This window comes from Centrocercus urophasianus, unplaced genomic scaffold, assembly GCF_019232065.1.
Source record: "Centrocercus urophasianus isolate 14NV4802_14NV808 unplaced genomic scaffold, USGS_Curo_1.0 seq_16, whole genome shotgun sequence".
NCBI lineage: Eukaryota > Metazoa > Chordata > Aves > Galliformes > Phasianidae > Centrocercus > Centrocercus urophasianus.
Window position 1 is genome coordinate 26,537,819 of NW_024884711.1, and position 22,451 is coordinate 26,560,269.

Here is a 22,451-nt window from a genome sequence, read left to right on the forward strand (position 1 = left end):
GAAAGTTCTAGAGAGGAAGATACAACAGGAGCAGCTGAGGTCCCTGAGTTTGCTCAGTCCAGAGCAGATGAGCTGAGGAGAGGCCTCATGGCAGCTGCAGCTCCTCACATGAGGCAGAGGGCAGTGCTGAGCAACAGGGCCCGAGAGAATGGCATGGAGCTGCATCAGGGAGGGGCAGCTGGGGTCCATGCCCAGGACAGTGGTCACAGCCCCAAGCCACTGAGTTCAAGAAGCACTGGGACACAGGGTTTGGATTTTCAGTAATGCTGTGGAGCCAGAAGTTGGACTCTGATTCTTGTGCGTCCTCTTCTAACTAGCTATATTTTATCATTCTGTAAATACCTCATGTACCTATGCACACTCCATATTCCGTAACAGTTTATCCTGAATACAACTTAAAATGACATCAAAAACACAACATAGCATAGAATGATAATTAAATTTGGAAAATGTAGTGACCACTTTAACATCCCAAATCTCACAAGCTGCATTCATAGCAACACAGGTGATACATGGTGACAGGCTCTACTGAACACAGCAGTGCATTCACCTAAAATGACAACATAGCAAACGTCCTGGAGCTACTGGTTGATGCTTTTCCTCCATCCATTTACACATCTCTTTTTATCCATTTTACTAGCTGCTCCCTGTTTTACTTAAAAATTTGCTATTTTGAATGATTCTCAGCTGAGGTCTTAATATCTAGACCTACAAGGGATGAAACAAGATTTATTTATTATTTGAAATTTATCACAATGATAATGCCTACAGGTCTGCAATTATACTTTTTTTTTTTTTTTTTCATCATGTCCTTATACTTACTCAAGGTGTACATACTCAACCAATTTTAAGGCTCATGAAAAAAAAAAGCTAAAATTTACATTTATTGTGGCTTAAATGGTTTTAAACTCTGTTGTTTTGAATGACAAGCATAGTAAGAACGTGACTAAATTGAGCAATGTAGTCTGTAAATTATAAGCTTTGGTCATGTGCCATTTATTGGCTGAGTGTTCCAAAGATTATACTGCAAATGTTCATTTGCTCACCGTGAAGCTTTCTCATAAATGAAGAACTTCAATAGAAGCTACACTATGCAAGTTTGACTTACAGGGATTCTGCTGCCTTCTGCAAACTGGCAAATGACCATTCTAAAAAGCCTGCAGTCAACTGTGAAAATATTTACTTAACAGTTTTCTACCTCAAACAACAGGCTTCCATTGTTTTTCATCACATCTGCTGTTTCCCTTGGGAACAAATAATATTTGAGACACGAAGACCTTAGTACCTTACTCCTGAGAGTACTAACTCCCAATTGTTAACAACTAAATCTTACAAATGCTCGAAAAAATATACTTTAAGAATAAACATTTATATTTGTTTTAATTGAATACATTATTTTATTGCAAAATTTCAGTAACTTTGTTTGTTGAGGTAGACTTTGATTACATTTGAATACGCAGTCACATGGTTTTATGTATGGGATAGCTCTGCATTTGAAGATTAAAGTTTTGTACTTCGATCTGCCATCAACCTCCTGCAGACTTTGAGTTAATTATTTTCACACACAAACTTTATTTGCTCTTTCACAAATTAAGTCCTAACTTTTTGAAGTAATATATTCTGCAAGCACACAACTTTGCTCTTGCTGCATTAAAGGGTCTTCTGCCATAGCCAAGTGATGTCCTTTTCTTGGCTGTACAGACCCATAGGCTTTTTCAAAGCAATGCGTGCTGTGTACTGAATACAGCACCAGGCTCCTTGCAGTACAGAAATGAGATTAAGAATCAGTTGGTTGAATTCTTGTCTTTTTCAATCTTGTGTCTTGTTTTGACCAATACGATGAGGGAAAAGAAGGACAACAAGGAAATGCAGTATTGTACTGCCAGACTTCCTATGTTTGATATTCACAGAAGAAAAAGAACAACAAAACAACAAGCAAAGTGGTCGGCAGTTCTCAAATCTGTAAAGTCAACAAAACTTGAAGCATGTGAATTTACCTGCCTATCTATCACAATGCAGTGTTTAGGTCATCATGTGCTGTGGATTTGATGAGGCCCTCCATCTGATCAGTTATTAACAGGAAATGAAGTAAGTCACAGTAGACAGAACTTACATTTTTTCAGTTTTACTTGGACAAAGGTATAATTCAGGGTTCTCAGCTGCTAATATAGTATCAACACTCAGAAAAAACAAGCAGTGTGATGTACAGAAACAGCAAAATTTTAAAGCAGCTCAGAAATGACAGATCTCTAGGACCAAAAAGTTATTTTTATGACAGGCAGGACACAGATATAAAACACTTTGATTTTTAAACGCATCTATATTCTGTTGCTGCTAGGGAATGGCTTTGAGAGTAAAGGAAAGCTATGCAAACTAATATGAAAATAATGTGAACTGTGATGGCTTCACTGACTTGTGCATCTTGATTTCTCTGAATTCAGAACTGTTTGCGCTGCTGAACCTCTACTCAAGCAGGGTTTCACCTCATATGTATTATCTTCCTCTTTCCTCTTATACTGGCATAGGGCTCCTAGGACAAAAAGGTACACACTTTGAAAGAGTGGTGCAAAGTGGTTCACCTTCTTTTCTCATTTAAACAGTAACGCTTTCTCATGTGCACAGCCAAAGATGAAGAACATCTCCCCCTGCCAAATTTCTTGTGTCAAAACTGAGACTGCTGGGCACATGTTTTTTGAACAACAAGTGGATCGAATAAATATTGATAGTACTACAGCATCTTTTTGTGTCCTGAAAAGTTGAAGAGTACCTTACAATCAGATAAGGGAAATGGTCCTGTAAATGTGTTGTAAAAGAAACTAATTACTCTTGAGAATTTTACTATGAATTTCCATTCAAGTTCTACTTCTTTGAAAACCTGTTAATCAGAGTACACATGTATTATAAAGGAAAGCAAACTGAGTTTTATGATGCGTAAGTACAGAAGAGAAACGCAAATACGTGACATTAACTTTTTATTGATTTTTCTGTAAACCAGAGTCTATGGAAAAATAGGTAAAAGCATTTTATTAATATTTTATAATAGCCCTGTTCAGAGAGACAGCACAAAAAAACCCTGACAAACAACTACAAAGAGAATACCAGGAAAATATCGCATTTGGGAGACAAACTACGTTCACTGTAAGACACTGCCAGCGAGGCATGAAAAGCAATACATAATAAAGATGACCATTCAGTTCTGTGTGTCACTTGTTACACAGGCAGCAATCTAATTCAAGCAGTATCATATAATGATACAATATCAGTACTGCAACTTTACTTATTTGTAGAAAATACTACCAAATGAACATCCATGAAATCCAAACCTTGTGAAATGTACTATCTGAAAGGAACTATGCATGTGCAGCTACGACCACTGCATAAATTCACTGTTACAGCTGAAACTATCACACTTAATTCTCAATCTAATCTTTATGCAACTGATATATCTAACTTTAATTTTATAACATTCAGAGGAAAACCATTTCCTAACTATAGTCACACCTGTGAAATCTATATTCACTTGGGAATTTTTTGCCTTAGATTAACCGGTAATCTCCCTTAGTGCTAGTTGGGCAGCATGTATAGCTGATTGTATATAGATACACAATACCTCATTGCCAATTAATGCCAAATAAAAATACATTTGTATTTTCTTTCTCATGTTGGCACATCACATTATGCACAATGCTGGAACAAAATGTTAAAAGTGGCACCAATTCACAACAACTGTTACCACAAGCTACATACACAAACAACTTGCACAACTGAATTTCAAAATAATTAATCTCTAAATAATTCAAGACCATGAGGACTTAATTAACTTGTCCATAGTTGCTACAGTAAATGGAATTGTAATATAAAATTAAAGACAAATATGGGATCTGGAATAGAATTGCATTTTAAACAACATTAAGAAATACCTCACGTCCATAAAAAACAAACATCCTGTTGCTAAATACATAGAGGTTTCTATTTTCTAGCATAATATGTAAAGCTTTGCATCATATATTAAAGCAATATTTTGTTTTTATTTAACTGTAATTAAGAGAAGTGAAAGGTTGTTTTCACATTTGGCAGGGCATCCCTACAAGCAGTAAAGGATTCGTATAATAAGGATTCATATAATGTTACAGAGAAAATATTTTTATAGCAGCCTGTTCCTCAAAATACATGTATATTCTCCTAAATAACTGAAGAATCTAAGTGATTTTATTAGAGTACATTTAGGCAACTGAAACCAAACTTCTAGCCTCGGGTGTCTTTCCAGTAACTCCTTACTCAAGTCCTCCCACAGAAACCAATGTAATTAATCACATGAATAGTTTCCTGATGTGACTGAACATATACATATGTAATAAGTGCATGAGTGTCATTTTCTTTTCAGACTTAGTATCTTATTAATTGGTCCTTACAATAAAGAACACTACATAAGATTAAATAACAAGTCATCTTATTCCAATTAGAAATAAATACATGGCCTAACTGGAAACTGTTATGTCACATTATAACACAAATACTTAACAAAAATCTCTTCACATTTTGTCTAAAAATATCATCTATTTATTAATACTTCAGTATTTCAACCTTTCAAGTAAAATTAAACCACATTTTTGATTTTCAACACACGTACTTTGAAGAAAGGAAGAACACATTACTATTCCCTCCAGACACTTCTGTCATTTCAAAATTTAAGAGTTTTAACATTCCTGAAGAAGTCTAATGATGAAATAACTCTGCATAGGATAGAGGGCAAATACATTTCTGTATACACTGTGAGTGGCTGCATGATATATTACAACATATATTGATTTTGATGTAATGTTCAACTAGTACAGTATCTTACTTCTGCATCATTATCATTACTGAATCAGACAAGAATTAGATATGATAGATATATCATATCTAATATGAATAGATATGAATGATAATTATATATCCTGCAGAAATGTATAATTACTATAAATATGCTGCTGTTATTTTTAATTTGGAAACTCTCAACAATAATGGTTTCTAAATTTGTTCAAAGGTAGGAAATTCTACTTTCAGTTACACTGTTCAATCTTAGTGACTTTAATTAGGTTTCATGCACAGAACTGGGACAGAACATAGCACAGTAGTTATATCATTAAAATACAAAAAGTCTTGGAGAATTTTAGTATCAAATCATATGCTGTTTTCTCTAGCATGAAATTAATAAGAAAGAGTTGAAATAGCTCTACATAAGCAATGCCATGGGTTTGTGAAGATTAACTGCCTTTCAGACAACTCACAAGCAAATATTCTGCAAACACCTGCACGTGTGAGTAATTAGAACCAAAAGAATAGTTGTGTCAGTTGAACTTTTTGTGCTAATTCTGTAATTAAATTTATTCAAAGCAATGGAGCAAAACTGCCTAAGCTTTATTCAGTTTGTCTGTAATAATGGAATAAAAAAAAACACCGGCTAGGAAATTCAGTTACAGGTTACTCTGCAAGCCTTCCAAAAATATACAGCTTTCTGTAACTGAAATGCATTTACACCCAGGCAAAGTAAGTTAGCAGTTGTAAATGACATTTGTTCTCTATTTTTATGAGAAAATGGGATTCCTATTAGCTTAGGCTCCTGTCTATATGCAGTAATTACAGTTTTTTTGCTTAATATCTGGTTTGATAAAACAGTATTGGGCTCACATATCACATCTGTCACTGAAATAGCTGCATACAGGAAATGGAACAGTAACATTATTACCTTGGTGGACACGCTTGGAATTAAAATGATCCAGCCGTCTCTTGATTTGCAACAAACCCTGAACATACACAGACTTGATGTTTGGAGAATACAGGTACTACAATCAAAATAAAACTGTAGTATATTTTTGAGTTTGAAATGAAATTAAGAACAACTAACAACACTTCAGATTTAGGCTGGTGTAACTGGGAGTAGAATTTGATCCTAGATTCTGTTTCTGTGGAGCTGCTGGTTTCATTGTAGAAGTACTGAGATTCAAAGGATTGATGATATTTAAGGATAAATTCAACTTCTTTCTGACAGGTATCATATTGATGACAAATGATTGCAAAGAAATAGTAAGTGAAGACTCAGCTAAGAAACTTAGAGATCCAGTGCAAAAATAGTTAAGAAAAATATAATTTCATATATCCAAGGAAAATTTGGATCAATTCTCATTTGTTAAAATAAAGGTTTTGCTAATTAAGAGTAGACTGAAGGTACATAAATTGGGTTTAGCTATTTTGTTAGAGTAATACCTGACAAAGTAATAGTAATAAATCATTTTGAATGTTTTTCTGAATCCCACAGAAAACACAAACGTCAAGTCTTAGAGGAAAAGTTTCATTTTTAAGTTTGAGAATAATCATTTTGTTTCTCAAAAGTTCAGGCATATCCCAGAAACATTTGTTCTAAAAGTAAGATTATATATAAAAATAGAAGATTGTATTTACACAAGATGATACTAAGATAGATTGTGGGACATTCATATATAACTGAAACTCCAATGTAAAAAACATACAGAACATGAGTAATGTGGTGCTTCCTTGTTGTACTAACATACAGGAAGTTTCACAGAGAAAGTGGATTTTTATTGTTGCAGATTTATCAATATTTTTGTTTTAAAATATTTTCTGGTATTTTAAAATAATTACTCCATCAAGAAGTAGTTGCTTGCATACATATCTGCAAGTCCTCCTACTCGTGCATAATAACGCTTTGGTGACTCATTATATGACATACAGAAAGAAAGAGATGCTAAGGTTTAAAATTTCATGCCATTCTCTTTAAAAAAGTCCCATAAGGTACAATACTGTCTGCTTACAAGATGCATAATTAGGCCACATCTGAAACTGGTTTTGCATATTTAAATCATGGAATATTTGAAAACCACAAAAATAAATTCACTGTACATGTGCAACACATTACAAATTAATTTCAGTTGCTTCAAAATCTGAATGCTTCCTAAATTATTAACTCTATTAGTCAATATTCTGAACTCAGTAACCCAGAAGTGTGGTTTAAATGACAGATGTGGTAAAGTACGGTATTAAGACATAGCACTCTGACACACTAAGTCAAAGAAATATCTCACAAGCATTGTTATAACAAAATACTGTTGTGATACAACTGTGCAAAGGAGCATTAAAATAAATTGATTTCATGATTATCTGCCTTCTGTAAATCAAAACAAAGTATTTTTGTAGATATCCAAAATAGCAATTTCCTAGTTATCAATTTCTCATAAATCCACTGAGGGCTTGTATGTATGCCAAGCAAGTCCACACTGACTTTACACATACATTACATAAACTCCTGAAAATACAAGACAAAAAAAAAAAAAACACAAAGAAAAACCCAAACATCTTCAGTAGTACTAACAAAATTTGTAGTCCACCATCACATCACAGTTATTCTTTCTGGAGAGAAATGTGGAATGGACCCACTTGTTTCTTCTATTGCATGGCTTTTCTCCCATCCTCTTCTAATCCTCCTTAGTTTCCTACTTACACATGGCAGAAGTAAAATGATCTTACCTAGAACTACAATGGAAGGCAGAACAAGGGCAAGAACAAAATTTGGCGGTGTGTAAAATCTGTAATATTCTTCTTCAAAAGCTCTTTTCCATCCATAAATCAGTACGTGGAAAGTACTTATGAGCAGAGCAACGTATCCAAGTGTAGACTTGAAAAAAAGAGAAACCAGGGAAAAAAGATGAGAAAATAGTACTTGGTCCTTCATCAGATTAAGTCTAACCCATTGTTTTAATATTTCTTTCAGACACTGCATTAAAATGTCATACCTACGTATTAGTTTGAAGTACCATTATGTGGTTTTAAGTTCACATTCTGAAAACTACAGACAGAATTGAACACTGATTTAAAGCACTAGTATCTATAGGCTAGGGCCTATGTAAGCAAACCACAAGACACGAACTTAAGTAACAATCTCAGCAAAGTTACTGGAACAACATCAGTTGGCTTTACAATTAATTTCTGAATATGTTTTCCCAGCTATAAAGGTAGATTGTATGAAGAGTCATACTTATTATGGAATCAGAGCCATTTTGCTGGAACAGATCTGAGTTTATCAACTGAAATTTTTATTGCTTCAAGAGGTGTAATTTGCTTCTTCCTAATGACGACCTTCATTGCAACAACCTACATGCACTTATTTGAAGTTAACATAAATTCCTTACCCTCCCTTACAGCTTATTGGAATATCGACACTACAGGATTTGTGTAGAACGGCACACAGTAACAACGCAGTTCATGAACAAGCAGTGCTGGATTTAATGTTAAAAAGAAGGTTCCCACAATACCCCGCAAAGGACTTCATCATGTAATCTACAGCAAGCTGCAGAAGGTACCATATCCACATGCGGACTTGATCCCACGAGGTCCTCTCCAACTTGGGATATCCTGTGGTTTTCTGATTTGATGTCCTTTTTAGTGACAGGTATTAGTACTGCTCTGCAGGCTTGAGTTAAAGGTCTTAAGTTTGTCTTTCCCAAAACACTGCTAAAGGACTACTACGCTTTGACTTCTGGGGATGGGCAAATAATGAAAAACTTTTTTCTTCTAAACTGTTGTAATGTGGTTGAGAAACATTTGTAGAAAGTCGCTAAAACAAAGAATGTGTATTAACTGGATAGTGGGCTTTGTTTTAACTTCAGTAAAGAAAGAAGCAAAGACAATCTTTCTGTCCTAAGAAAAAAGTAGCCTAAGGGTCTGTAATAGTGAAAGAATCATTGAATCATAAAAATTTAGAATGGCTTGGAACAGAAGGGATCTTTAAATCATCCAGTCCCAACCCCCTGCTACAGGCAGTAACACCTCCCTCTAGATCAGGTTGCTTAAAGTCCCATCCAGCCTGGCCTTGAATGCTTCCAGGGCAAGGGCACTCACTTCCTGAGCAGCCTGTTCCAGCGTCTCACCACCCTCACAGTAAATTGTTGCTTCTGAATATGTACTCCAAATCTACCCTCTTCCAGCTTAAAACCATTTCCCCGTGCCCTGTTACTGCGTACCCTTATGGAAAGTCCCTCTCCAGCTTTCCTATAGCAGGAAGTTTTCTGCGTCAAGATTAATCAGTTTCTAGGGACAGAGGAAGGTGTGAAGTAATTAATAACATTTATCAGGATTAACTCCTATAAAAAGGAAAATACTGCAGATCAATACCACGGTTTAACTTGCCAATATGTATATATCTGTATCTAATGGTCAAAAGAGAAGCTAGTAAATAACAGTAAAATGTTAAAAACAGTACAAGAAAAGCGTTATGCATCTCTATTCAGATATTTTTTTTTTTACCTGCGGAAAGTTGCTATATGCTTCTTTGGTGTTGCTAGGGCATACACTAGTAGTATATATTGGTCCATTAGAATCACTTATCTAATAATCTGATTCTAAAGATAATTCTAGAGGTGTTTGTCAACTACTGACAATGTTTTCTTCCATTAAGCTTTTAATTGCCTCTGTCACTGTGTTTCAGTACTTAACTAGAAAGAAGATGTTCCTTATACAACCTAGCATTTTGCAGGCTTTTTTCTTTGTACGACAGGTCTGTCACACCTAAAGTTCCATCAAAAGCACTTATCCTAGTTTGCAGTTATTAACTTTTCCAGATGTACAGGTGTACAATTAAGAAATGTACAGTTAGAAGAGTTGTGTGGTTAGGATGGTATTTTACAGGTCTATAGTTAGAAAAATTATTGTGGTGGAAAGAGACAATCAAAAACGAAATGCTCACCCACGTCATAGGCTTGCAGTAAAAAACTCCAAATAGAAGGATCTCCAGAAAAAGATCCTTCCCCAGTGGCAGTCAGCCCTAAATGGAGTCTAGGAAAGGTGCAGCCAGGCTCCACCCCTTCTGGTCACACAAGGGAACTGCCTTCACCTGTGCTCCCATGGCTGACTCAGTGCTTTCCTCAGGTGATCAGTCAGTGGTTCAGACCACAACTCAACAGTTCCCATACAACAGGCAAAAACAGCTGCCTTTGCAAATTGAGTAAAAGCTCACTATAAGGGGTTGATCTTGGCTGGGAGGCACAGGATGCTAACATCTTTAAGAGTAGAAGACATTTGAAAGCAGCAAAAAGAGATACTTTTCCTTGACTGGAATCACACTGGTGAGTAGTAGAAATACCAGTTGAAAATGCTGGAAATGTTCTTCCCAGGCTCTAGTATGGTTGCTGGGAATAGTTTTAGGAATGGTCCCTAAGGAATTTTTGGAGCTGCTGTCACTCGTGTTGTGAAATCAGGTGAGATAAGATGGAAGCATCTCTAAAATAATTCGGGATATCAAAAACAACCATGATTTCTGGGCAACAACATTCACTACTGGAGATTCTCTATGGTATTAGAAACACTGCAATAGAGGTCTGTACCACTGTACATAGGATGATGCTATTCGGAGCTTGTTCTACTGCGGTAGGGTTAGAAAACTAACTGGGCTTGTGTATGTAAATAACTTGCTAATTCTAAACTCAGATTCTGCCAGCAGACATTAGAACTGAGTGCATTTTAGTGGTAATGCTCCCTAGAGGAAGTCATGCTCTTATTTTGATCAAACTGTACCTTCTGAGATGAGCAATCAATAATGTGTTGCTCTTTGAGAAATGCTGAGGTGAGAAACTGACTGGGTGTGCCGACTGCCTGTCTGACTCTTCATCCATGAGATACGAAACAGAGATTGAATAAGTATTTTGGCACATTACCTCAGGAATCGGGACTAAAGGCAAAGACATGCTGATTTCCCCAGCTAAAAGGAGAGCAATGCTGAGATGACAGGCTGTAGTTTCGATGCTCATTCCACTAACTTAGGGAAATACAAACTCGCAAACAACTTTCACTTTAGTGGGGGGATCACTGAAAGCCTTTTTTCTGATTGAATAAATTAAATGACTTTTTCAAAGGAATAGTGACTACCTGAAGACTAACTTACATCCTGAGATTACTGAAAAATTGAAGTACCACATAATGATCACGAACTTTAAAGAAATTTTAGTATTTCAATTTCTTATGTGCAATTAAAAATGGCAAATGATCATAGTTATCTATACTAATTCTCTTTAGCATGCAATACAGAACCAACTATAACAACCCTCCAGAGAGAACAACTTGTTCCCAATTTGTGAAAACACCAAGAGATAACTCGCAAAAGTTCATAATTAAAAATTGAATTATTTTGCCTTTAATTACAGTGCAAATAACTACAGAAAATACAATACAAACAAAAACACCTTTGTAGGCATGTGAATATGTATGTGTTGTCTGGATTTTGAGTAAATCACACAAGCCTGAGATCTGGAAATCTGTGAAAGAAAAAATTAGATACAAATTCTGGGTGTGTGGCTGAAAGTCATGACCTTGCGACCAAATATGCAGTACTGTTATCTGCAGACAGAGAACTCTGGATGGCAGGAATGTTTGAACAGTACAAAATGAGCATTTACTTCTTGTGAAGGCTCAAAATGGTGAGCAAGAATGAACAGGTCAGTTTGGGGAATGATACTTAGACAAATCTTTCAGCAAAATTTTTGTGCTTTGCTACATACATAAGATATCTTACAATTACAGCCAAAAAAGCATTCCTCAGCACTCCATTTAAGATGTTTGTAAATTATGAAATGCGACTCAATACCCAAACAGCAAAGCAGATGCAGTGTAGGTAGGAATTAGTCAACAATCTCATTGCAGTCGTGTACAAACAATGAATATATGGGTGTGCAGTCTGTGCTACTTTATCTAATTAGAACTTAGAAATAAATCCTAACAGTGGAAAAGGAATTTACAGATTTACCCTCATTTGGTCTTGTCTGTGTTGATCCTTCAATGCCAACATCAATAAAAGGCAAATTCCTATTTTGATGCCTATAAAATGCTGAATTTGCCTACATGCTGATCTATTTGCTGAGTAAAGATATGTTGCTCTTATTAACTTACGAGATAGAAAAAACAACATACTCTGATCACGTTGCGAAGTGCTTTTTGTAACATAATAATTATCATTAGAAAGAAATTCATGTTAACAACAAAAATCTATTATTTTGATAATAACACACCTGAATAAAACTGAACTCCCTCCAGTTTAAGGCATTGTTGACTGAAGGGATAGAAGTTACTGCCAGCAAAGAAAGCAACCCAAGACTCATTATTCCAAAGGAGAGATACATTTCAATTCGCCACACTTCTTCTTCATTCCAAGAATTTTCAACATTTGCATGAACCTGATGAAGGAGCAGAAAGGAAGCACTTCATTCTCCAGAATATTAAAAGCATCAACAGAAATTATTTTGCTGAGTAAATGCCTACAGTAATAGAACAAATATAAAACGGGGTCAAATATTTCATTGGAGAAAAAACAACTTCCTTACTGTTGGTATTGGCTCTTGATACATTAAAAATATGTTATGCAGGAAAACTAGATGAGTTGGTAAAAGAAAACATAACATTACAATAATTATCTTATAAATACAAGCAGTTCTACATTTCTCTTTACTGTATAAGCATACCCTATACTGCAGAAAAGTAATTATATTCCTCAGACCTTGGAAACATATCTTCTATAGCACAAAATGGATGAATCCATAGTGTTTTAGTTCTTTACACTTGGAAACAATTTAGCACCATTTTCTCTTAGTGCTTTAGCTCCGTATACAAAAGCCAAAGTGTTTTGCCACTTTCACTGTTGATATTAAATGCATTTGAGAATGTTCTGGTTGGAGAACTTTACCAGAAATAAGAAACAGCTCAGGTCCTTAAAAGTTAAGCTGCCTAGATATTCAATTATTTCTTCCATTTTAAGATAACCATAGTGATTTGATGTGTCTTAGAAGAGGTCCACTATGAACGTTAGCAAGTGAGATTTTTACAGAACTATTAGAAATGAGACAAGCTATTAGTAAAAATATCATAGATCCTTTACTACATAGGAACAATTACAATTCCTTGCTGTTTTTCATAGTTTTATTCTTTCTCCCTTTCTCTGAAGCTCAATTTCTCACTTCTTTTAGAATCTGTGGACCCAATCTGCTTTTGTTCTGTTACTAGGATTTGATTTCTTTAATTTTTCTTTCTGTTCAATTTCATCTGTTTTTCCAGCAGATTTTATATGCTGAATGGCAACACTGTTCTCCTGCCACTTTAAAGGTGGCAATAAGCTGACAGACAAAGCAGCAGCTCTTCTAAAGGATTATGGGTTTGTCAGAGATTGTTTCAAGGTTATATGCAAGACCAGCTATCGTTCCTGGGAACTGTGAGTCAATCTCTTGCCTGTAATAGGTGACATTCACAGAATTTCTACTGTCCATAATATTTTTACCACAGGTCCAAAAAGTTACAAAGTATCAGAACTTTCACTGCAAAAATACATTGTATTTATGAATATTATCATAATAATACCTACTCTAAGTACTTTCCCACATTTGTAAATGCACTTGCCACATACATACATCTCCTGTATCTCAAAAACACACAAAGAGAAACTTACCTCAGAAGTTTCCTTTGGTGTTGCTCTTATCCTGTCTAACCTACATCCTCATTGCACATATTGCTGCCAAAGATTTAAGTAGAATATATCCTTGATTCAACTTACTATACAAACGTGAACACAACCTGACATAAGGTACACAGGTGTTTCTTTTACTCTCCCTTCTTACCAAGCATTACCTATGCATAAAATAATCCTAAAGATTTTTGACTGAAAACAATGGAAAAGATGCACAAAACATGCATTTTGTATTAATGTATCACATATACAACCAAGGCACTTTTGGCTTACTTAGCTAAGGATCAGCATACCTGTTGATACGCCATATTGAGGAACAAGTATCTCTCTGATCTCCTCATAGGTAAGCAAAGGCTGTATGCCACATGCACCACTGCAAAGAAAAAGCTGAGCAGTCCAAGCTGCTTTCGACACTGCAGCCAGTTGTCCAGCCAAGGTGGAAATCGCCTGTACTTAGTGCCGTAGTAAAGCTGGTAAGAGGCTGCAATAAGTCCTGACAAATACACTAGAGAGAGCAACGTGATGGCAACAACTGGTAGAGTCTTATTGACAATCTCAATGGGGATCTTGTAAAAGTCACTCTGTTGACTTCTCACATACGGATGGATTACGTCTCTGATGAAGGAATAAATGAAGAAAAATGTTGCCAGACTAATGGCAATCACTACAGGCCCCTTCCACAGTGTGAAGAGTCGCAGAGGTAAGTTTTCAATCTCTCTTGAAGATGACAATGCCCCCAAATCAATAGGAATAAAACCGAGCTGACGAGCGAGCTCAGTAACTTGATGGCGAGCCTGAACATTGTTACTGCATATAAAGACCTGTTGGAAAAGTCAGGTGAATTGTAGATGCAGGAAGACTTACAGGTTAAAAACAAACTCAACAAAACAGAAACAAAAAACCCAAATACAAAACAAAACAAAAAAAACCTCAACTATTAAACAGCAACAACCCCTTCACCCCCTGCCCCAACTGAAGAGCCTCCGGTGCTCCAGTGCAAAACTGCAGCACTACTGCTAACTTACATCACTTTGACAAATTTATCACCGTTAGAAGAAATATTGAATAAAAACAACACTATGCACAAATCCACCAAAGGTAAAAATATGCACGCTTATTTAGCCACAGAGCAACCAAAATAAAATTGGCATTTGCTTGAAGTTGACACTGAGGTGACTGTGGCACGTACAGGCAATCCACACACTGAAATGTCTCATACTCCCCATACTGAAATGCCCATAGGAATGGACTGAACCTGAAACAATGGCTACAGTAACTTCCAAACCTTGAGTTTCTCAAATGTACACTTATCTTAAATGATGACCCCAAAATAGCTGCAGGACAAACACAATGCAAAGCAGAGAACTGTGTAATCTCTATGTAAGAATGTTTCCAATCATCTGTATTACAGAAAACATGATGAGGTTTGACAGAAGTCAATGACTTACAGTGGCCTGCTGCTCCAAAAAGGAACAAAAATAGTGCAATGAGATTATTTATAAAATTATGCTAATTCAGTATTTATTGCATACTACTTAAAATTTGCTTGAAGTGCCAGAGAACTCAGTAGTCTCCAGCAGTCATGTTACACTCACCACTTGTCATGTAACCCTTGTAGCCCACAAAGCTGCGAAGGACTGGGCTCATGCACGTCTTTATATTGCTTCAGCAAAGCAAGAAAAACATACAGCTGTACCTTCTGTATGCAGGATGGGTTTGGGGAATACACTGGGAAGTAAATTGAACATGATGTTCCCAAGCAATTCTGGATCAAATGAATGATTACTTTGAAACATATGTGCCTCCATCTGTTTCCTCATATTTATGATCTTGGGATATTCCAGAAGCCAAATAATGGGTTATATTCTCTCTGTGGTTACACTGAATGCAAGCAATTGTAGAAGAGCTGACATTTCTGACTCCCAAGCCTTGGGGTCGGGACCTCAGATTTCTGTGCATCTCTTTCAACAGTTCACCCCACAAAAAACAACATTTAAACTAAAATAAACTGGGAAAAACTGTCTTCATCTTTTGAAGCACTAAAATATAAATCAACATATTTCCTACAGAAAACTTTAGGATCCTACTCTTCTTATTGTAGTCAATGAAATGTCAGCTAGTTGATCTAAGCCAGTACCTACATTCCTCTGCAATCCTTAAAGACACACAGGCACCCTAGAGCACAGTTTGGATCATTTATTCTGTACTATTGTCTTTTCATCTTACAAACAAGTCAAATAAAAACAAACACAATGTTTACCTGTCTGCTGGCATCCTTTGGTCCTAACTGGAGTGACCAAGCTGAAACAACATTGAATCCTTTGACAATTAGAGAATCTGGGAAAAGCGATGCCAAATACTCTGCATTGGAGTCTGGATATTGGTCTACTCTTGTATTGTTGCTGACATCAACCAGAATTTTACCAACAAGTAAATGCTTGAGGTCCCACAAAGACGTGTAGTGTTCTCTATGAATAGCTACAAAAATGAGGTTTGTTTTTGTTACTGCATCTTCATGGTGAGTGACATCAACCACGTGGGGAAAGAACTCTGCAGCAAGTTTAGGGTTTCTGCTTCCTACAACAACATGGTACCCACATCTGATCAGCCGAATGGTCAATGATTTTGCGAAGTCTCCACTTCCAATGATGCCTACTGTGATCTTACTGGCATCCTTGATGCCATTGGCCACATTTGGTAGAAAAGTTTCATTGAGGTTCTTAGGGCTTCCCATCATAGAGATTGATTCCATAATTCTAAGACACCAAACTTACGATGACTTTTTCTGGAAAAAAAGCAGAGAAAGCAAGAGAAGGAAAAAAAGCTGCATCAGACCCTTTCACAAGCCATCACAATCCACAAACAACTCTGAAGCAAATTCTGTGGTTCTAATTTTCAGATTTTATCTTTTCTTTCATGAAGCGTGCAGAAAAACAAACTTTTTTTCTGGCACTGTGTCACTAATCCAAGGAGGAACACAAAAACTTCAAATGTTTTAATAACAGTTACAGAAGTAGGTAAAAACAAATAAAAAAAAGTATATGCAAGGAAGTACACACATTTTTTAAATCATTCAAGTTAAAATCAGCCATAGAGATGCACAACTGCTTTCCCAGGTTAAAGAATACATAATGCAGAAGGATTTAGTGACTCCAAACATTTGTACGGAGACAGTGAAGTCAGAGATTAATGAACAAAGACAAAAATGAGGGCAACAAGTTAGATTTCTTCATTATAGAGTGCAATCTATTAAACAGCGTATAACTCTTGGCTTCCATTCCAAAACCCACATTTATTACACACATGTACCACACTCTGTCCAAAGACAAAAATCTGATTTAGAGGGACTTTAGTGTGGGAATCCTGATCTTAGATATACTGCACCTTAGTTCTGCTGTCTATAAATCTAAGATGATAATTCATTTAGTTTTGAAAGGGGATTGTGATGAGAGGTACACATTCTGGTCATTTGCATTACAGCAAACATGATCAGTTTTGACAGAAGTCAATTACTTACAGTGCAGATCTATTCTGAAAGAGGATAAAAATACTGCAGGATGTTCATGTACAGTTTTAAAAAACGACTGCAACGAGAGCTACACATTTAAAAAGCCCAAACTGCATATAACACATGCTATTCTTGTGGTAAATGACCGTTTATATGGATGGACAGTGATAGGAAATGGTTTTAAACTGAGACAGGGAGGTTTAGGTTAGATCTTAGGAGGAAGTTTTTCATCCAGAGGGTGGTGATGCACTGGAACAGGTTGCCCAAGGAGGTTGTGGATGCCCCATCCCTGGAGGCATTCAAGGCCAGGCTGGATGTGGCTCTGGGCAGCCTGGTCTGATGGTTGGCGATCCTGCACATAGCAGGGGGCTTGGAACTGGGTAATCATTGTGGTCCTTTTCAACTCATGCCATTTTATGATTCTATAAAGTTTCTTAGTTTGTCATGATGAATCTCACAACAGTTTTCAAAACTGTATCTCAACTCCTTTTTGGGGGGAACCCAATAAAGGTTATGTGAAAGACAAGAGGGTGAAATAATTGTGGTATCTACAAAGATCAATAATTCTGTCAGCACACAGAAACCCTTACATTTGAACAGCTTTGTATGAAAGCATGTATATATTCACAAAGAGAATTAAGACTTACTAATCTAAAAGCAAGAGTTTAATTTAGCTCAGTTTGACTATTTGAATTGAAAGCCTTTGAAGAGGGAAATATCTACATACCCATTTCTGATCCAGGGTGCATTTCAGATTAAGGATGGAGTGACCTTACATGACACATGTTTCAATCAGAAAGTACTGTTGTGAGGTTCAGACATAATACTGCATCATCTATGACCTTCAACTTCAGATGGAGGAAAAAAATGGAACTCTCAGACAGTGAAGAGTAACATTTTCCAAGGCTGACTACTGGATTCAATACTAAATGTCTCTGAGCTCCTTTGCCACAACATTCAGCAGACAATCTGCAAGCTCTGTGTCACATTACAGCCTGCCTGAGTTTTGAGCATTATACGACCACATGAAAAAAACAAATACCTTAACAATCCCCTTCCTATTCAGAAACAAAGCTTGTTTCTCCTTTGCCCATTTAGTATGTATATTAATTAGGAATGAGGACCTTGCAAAACCTTTTATTCCTGGCTGCTGCAGACATAAGGAAACAAGAAGTACATTCTTCTCATAAGAATAATACATATTGTGTATATTTCCATCCAGCTGTAGGAACTTATCGAAGTTACATTTATGGAGACAAGAAATATTTTTTTGTACTACTAAGCACAGCACTCTGACTTGTTGACTAACATCTGTAATGATGTCACTGCTTTGCCATAGATAAAGATGGATCTGAATAGTATTTTTTCAGCTTCAGCTGCCTCAAATTATTGAACCTCAAAACCACCTTGTGCTTCCAAAATGAATGGTCAATGAAATACTGAGAATAAGCATACAAAGAAAATTGGGGAACTATATAAAATATTAGGAGGTGGAGATAGCTGGCTTGAGACTGGCATAAGGACAGTGAGTCCACAAAAGCTGGACTTGATTAAAAGATTATGCTGATTTTTATTATGGTATTCTATTCTGGTCAGGAACAAAAAAAGAACCTGCAGAATGCAAAAAAACCCTGCAAAACTGCAGAAAAAAGGCTGCAGAATGTTACAACAACCACCATGACACAGACATCTGTCTGACTTACTCACTTTTCAGTCTGGGGAACAAGCTGCCTGCATGTATCCAATGGCAAGAAAAATAAGAGAAATTTCCCAAGGCTTATTCATGAGATCAATAATGACACAGCTAGGTCAGGCTACCAGATCTGGCCATGTATAGTTTAACCACGACTGGTGCAAGGGTAAGGGATTCAAGGACACAGGTCAGGAATATGCCTAACTGAATTTTCTGACTGGACAGAGAATATAAAGCCTGGAGAAAAGCAAACGAGATGCATTCCACACAAAGTTAATGGCAAAGAGAAATAGATTTCACACAATAGCAAAAGATTAGAAAGTCTTAGGACTTAAGTTTATCATTGCAGTAAGAGAGGCTTTGCAGAGGAACAGAGGCAAAGGCTCACAGAAAATTAAAAGGAAGATTGCTATAATTTTGGAGAAAAGAGGCTAAAAGATTCAGTAAAGCTGTAACAAATGCCAAAAAAAGAAAAAAAAAAAAAAAAAGATGTAAGAATGCCACAAAACAACCCTCAGGAAAGAAGCATTCACATGAAACCGCAGTTGTGACTTAAGTGGTGTCTAAATTCTAGAACAGGAATAAGCTCTGAGAATTAATGAAGGAATAAGGAAAGGCACTTTAAGAAGGAGTAAAGGGAAAGCATCAAGTTGCTTCTCTCCTGGGAGCTACCAACAACAGACCACACATAAAGGAGAATGGAGCTCTTTCTGAGCACCTGTACAAGATGCCAGTAACCACTGAGGGACTTCACCCTCCCATCTGCTAGGAACACAGCGATGTCCTACAACCAAAAGAAACTGTTCTTCACAGGTCTAGAGGAAGCTATTAGGAGAACATACTTTAGAAGGCATTTCCCAGTTTTTGACTAAGGGGAGAAACTCACTGAAATTGTACTGAGATTCTGAAGATGAAAAATAATAAGTTAAAGTGACCACAAAATCCACATTCTACAGGAAGATTCTAATAGTGAAACTTTCTGCTAGAGCTCATTAATTTTTACACACAGAAAAACCATTGATATCTTTCTTGCTGCACAAACAGAGCTGTATCCAATGCATGACCAAAACACCAGCATTTCTTGTATCCTGGTGGATTCACATCCAGGAAAATAATAAGAGCTGTACTCTGATCAGCTGAGAGATATACATCAACTAGTTATGACAAAAAATGTATGCATTCATTGTATGATTACACAGGTCCATTTCAGTTCATGCCATGTGACGTGAAGGTAACCACAAAACTTACAGAATATATACTGTGAAACTCAAAGGAATAGAAATGGAACTGCCATGAGAAAATGGGCAATGAGTACTGTTCCGCCATACTGCAGCCCACTTCCAGTTTTTGTCTAAAAATCCATGACAGGGGATATCAAGGATTAGGACATGAAGAATTGCTCTGCTGAGCTGGATTTGGCACACTGTCCAGTTTCTCATCACCTAAGGAAAACAGAATGTGAGGAATGGAATAAACTAACAGAACTTATGTTTTCATGGTAAATAACCCTACGGAACAGACAGGTGTGACTCTTGGGCATCTTGAGAGATGATAGAAACCAGAGCTGGAAGTCATGAGAAGGGACTATACTCAATGCACGATAGCAGTTCAGAGGTAAGAGTGTGTAAGACTGAATTTAATCTTGCAGGAAGGCAGGAGGTGAAGAATTTAAAAGATAAAGATAAGATAAAGATTTTCAAGCCAGCAGACACTTGTGAAATCCAGCCTTGATGCCTGACAGAAGCAATGTCTTCAGAATGCAGAAGGGACATGTACACATCTTAGAAGAGGAAAAGAGGAGAACTGAGAGAAGCAAAAACTTGTTAGCTTAACTGCAGTCTCTGGAAAGATTTACAGCAAGTTGTTGAGCAATCAACTTGTAAACAGATGGGAAGCTGATAAGTACTAGCTAATCTGGGTTGTTCAGGAACGGAATGCAAGAAAATCCATCTTTTACAAAACGACTGCCTTTGTGGATACAAGAAACAGCAGGAGTGATAGAAATTTGACGTTTGGCCTTGGATAAGCCAAAGAAAACACGACAGAGCTACACCAGCTAGAAGGGGACAGCTGTGAAGAACCGCTCTGAGAAGCGTAATCCCTTAAGGAGAAAAACGAACAAACGGAAAACCTGAACGAGTTGTTGATGTGATCAAGTGCGTTGTGCACGGCTCTCGGGACAGCGGTGTAACGCGGAGCCCGGGGACAGCCGCGGCGAGCGGCCCGCGCCGGCCGGGCGGACACTTACGCTGCGGCAGCTCGGGCGCGGAGCGGCGGCTGCGGGGCGGCCGTCCGCCTCAGGTGAGCGCATCGCAGCGCGGGGCGCACGGCGGGCTGTAACGACAGCGCCGCCCGTGACGAAAGCGGCGACTCTAAAGCCCCTCGCTTCCAAACCTCCGCCCCGGCCGCCTCCACACCAGGGCGTCCCGGGCCGCGGCAGGCAGGCCCGGACGCCGGGCCGACCCTAAGCCCCCGCACCGGCTCCGGGGAGCCCGTCACCGCCAGGCCCGCGGGAGCCCGCCCAGACGCGTGGGTAGAGAGGAGCCCCACCGGGGCGGCGGTGGAAACGGCCAGCCCGAGGAGACGTCCGGCGGGGTCGCGGCCCACTCCCGCGTCGGCCCCGCTCACCTCCTCCGGCGCGTCGGAGGACCGGCGCCTCCGCTCCGGCTCCTCAGCCTCCAGCCCCGCAGTGCCGGGCGGGCGGGAAGGCGGCGCCTCCCCGCGCTGCATCCCGCCCCCTGCGGCCGCTGCCTCGCTACGGCCGGGCGGGCAGGGAACGGCGGCGCTTCGTGCGCGGGGCCGGGGACGGCCAGGGGGCGCGAGATGCCCGCGTCTGTCCCCGCCGGTGGGGGAAGGCGCTCCCCGAGCTGGCCGTGTGACCGCCGTGGCGTAGCGGCGAGGTGACGGACGCGATGGGCTGCGTAAACGCGAGGCCCGGGTTTGTTAGCTGAGGAAATTTCCAGTTGAGGGCAAATGCAGCTTTACTCTGAACTGCTGTACGTTGTTGTCTAGGCAAAAGGCCGGCACGTGCACAGACGCAGTCATCCCCCTTCTGCCGTCCTGTGTGCGGGCGCTGCCTGACCGTGTAGTCGTGATGGGACATACAAACCGTTCAAACATTTGTTTCAATAAATGGTCGCTAACAAACACGCTGCTGAATTGGAAATGGGCAGAGGAACCTTTTAATTGTAGTTCAGAAGCCACTCTCCTCCACAGACATTTTATGTTTCCCTGACACTGAAAATGTGTATTTTTGAAGTGTTTCTTATTCTGGTAAAAACACGCACAGAAAACCTATTGCCTGGTTTTCCAAACAGTAATTTCAGCTCCCAGGCTGAGGACTGGTTCCATACTCCGTGGAAATCAATGGAAAGGTGAAATCCACTGACAGATCTCTCAGAAATAAGCTGGACTCTTCCATGGTAAGAAATTGCTTCTCATCCTTCTGCGTGTTAATATTCCCTTTTCCTTTGTTAGCGATTCAGAAGCTGTCATCCTAGGGTTGATTTTCCATAGCCTACAAGAACGTCAGGACTCTGGGATTAAAAGTTTTAGTCCAACCAACAAATATATCAAAAGAAAAAAGAACAGAATATTGCTTTCTGCTTTACTTGTGGCTGCTTCTCCTTATATGCTGCTTGATGTGATAGTTGAAGACACTGAAGTATTTACTTCAAAATAGGCATATTCAGTTATGAGAGAAATTCATGCACCTTAAGATGATGCATTGCATTTAATGAAATTGTCAGAAT

At 38.2% G+C, this 22,451-nt stretch overlaps 1 protein-coding gene across 1 annotated transcript; it reads right to left on the reverse strand.

The window, feature by feature from the left end:
* Positions 1–4,921: 4,921 nt before the first annotated feature.
* Positions 4,922–21,394, reverse strand: LOC122159732 (metalloreductase STEAP2). Its single transcript, XM_042817554.1, has 5 exons — positions 21,328–21,394; positions 15,759–16,283; positions 13,792–14,319; positions 12,054–12,218; positions 4,922–7,672 (listed from the first exon to the last, which is right to left on the reverse strand). Exons 2-5 carry the CDS (start codon positions 16,248–16,250, stop codon positions 7,388–7,390), a joined length of 1,470 nt encoding a protein of 489 aa, XP_042673488.1. The 5' UTR covers positions 16,251–16,283; positions 21,328–21,394; the 3' UTR covers positions 4,922–7,387.
* Positions 21,395–22,451: the final 1,057 nt, after the last annotated feature.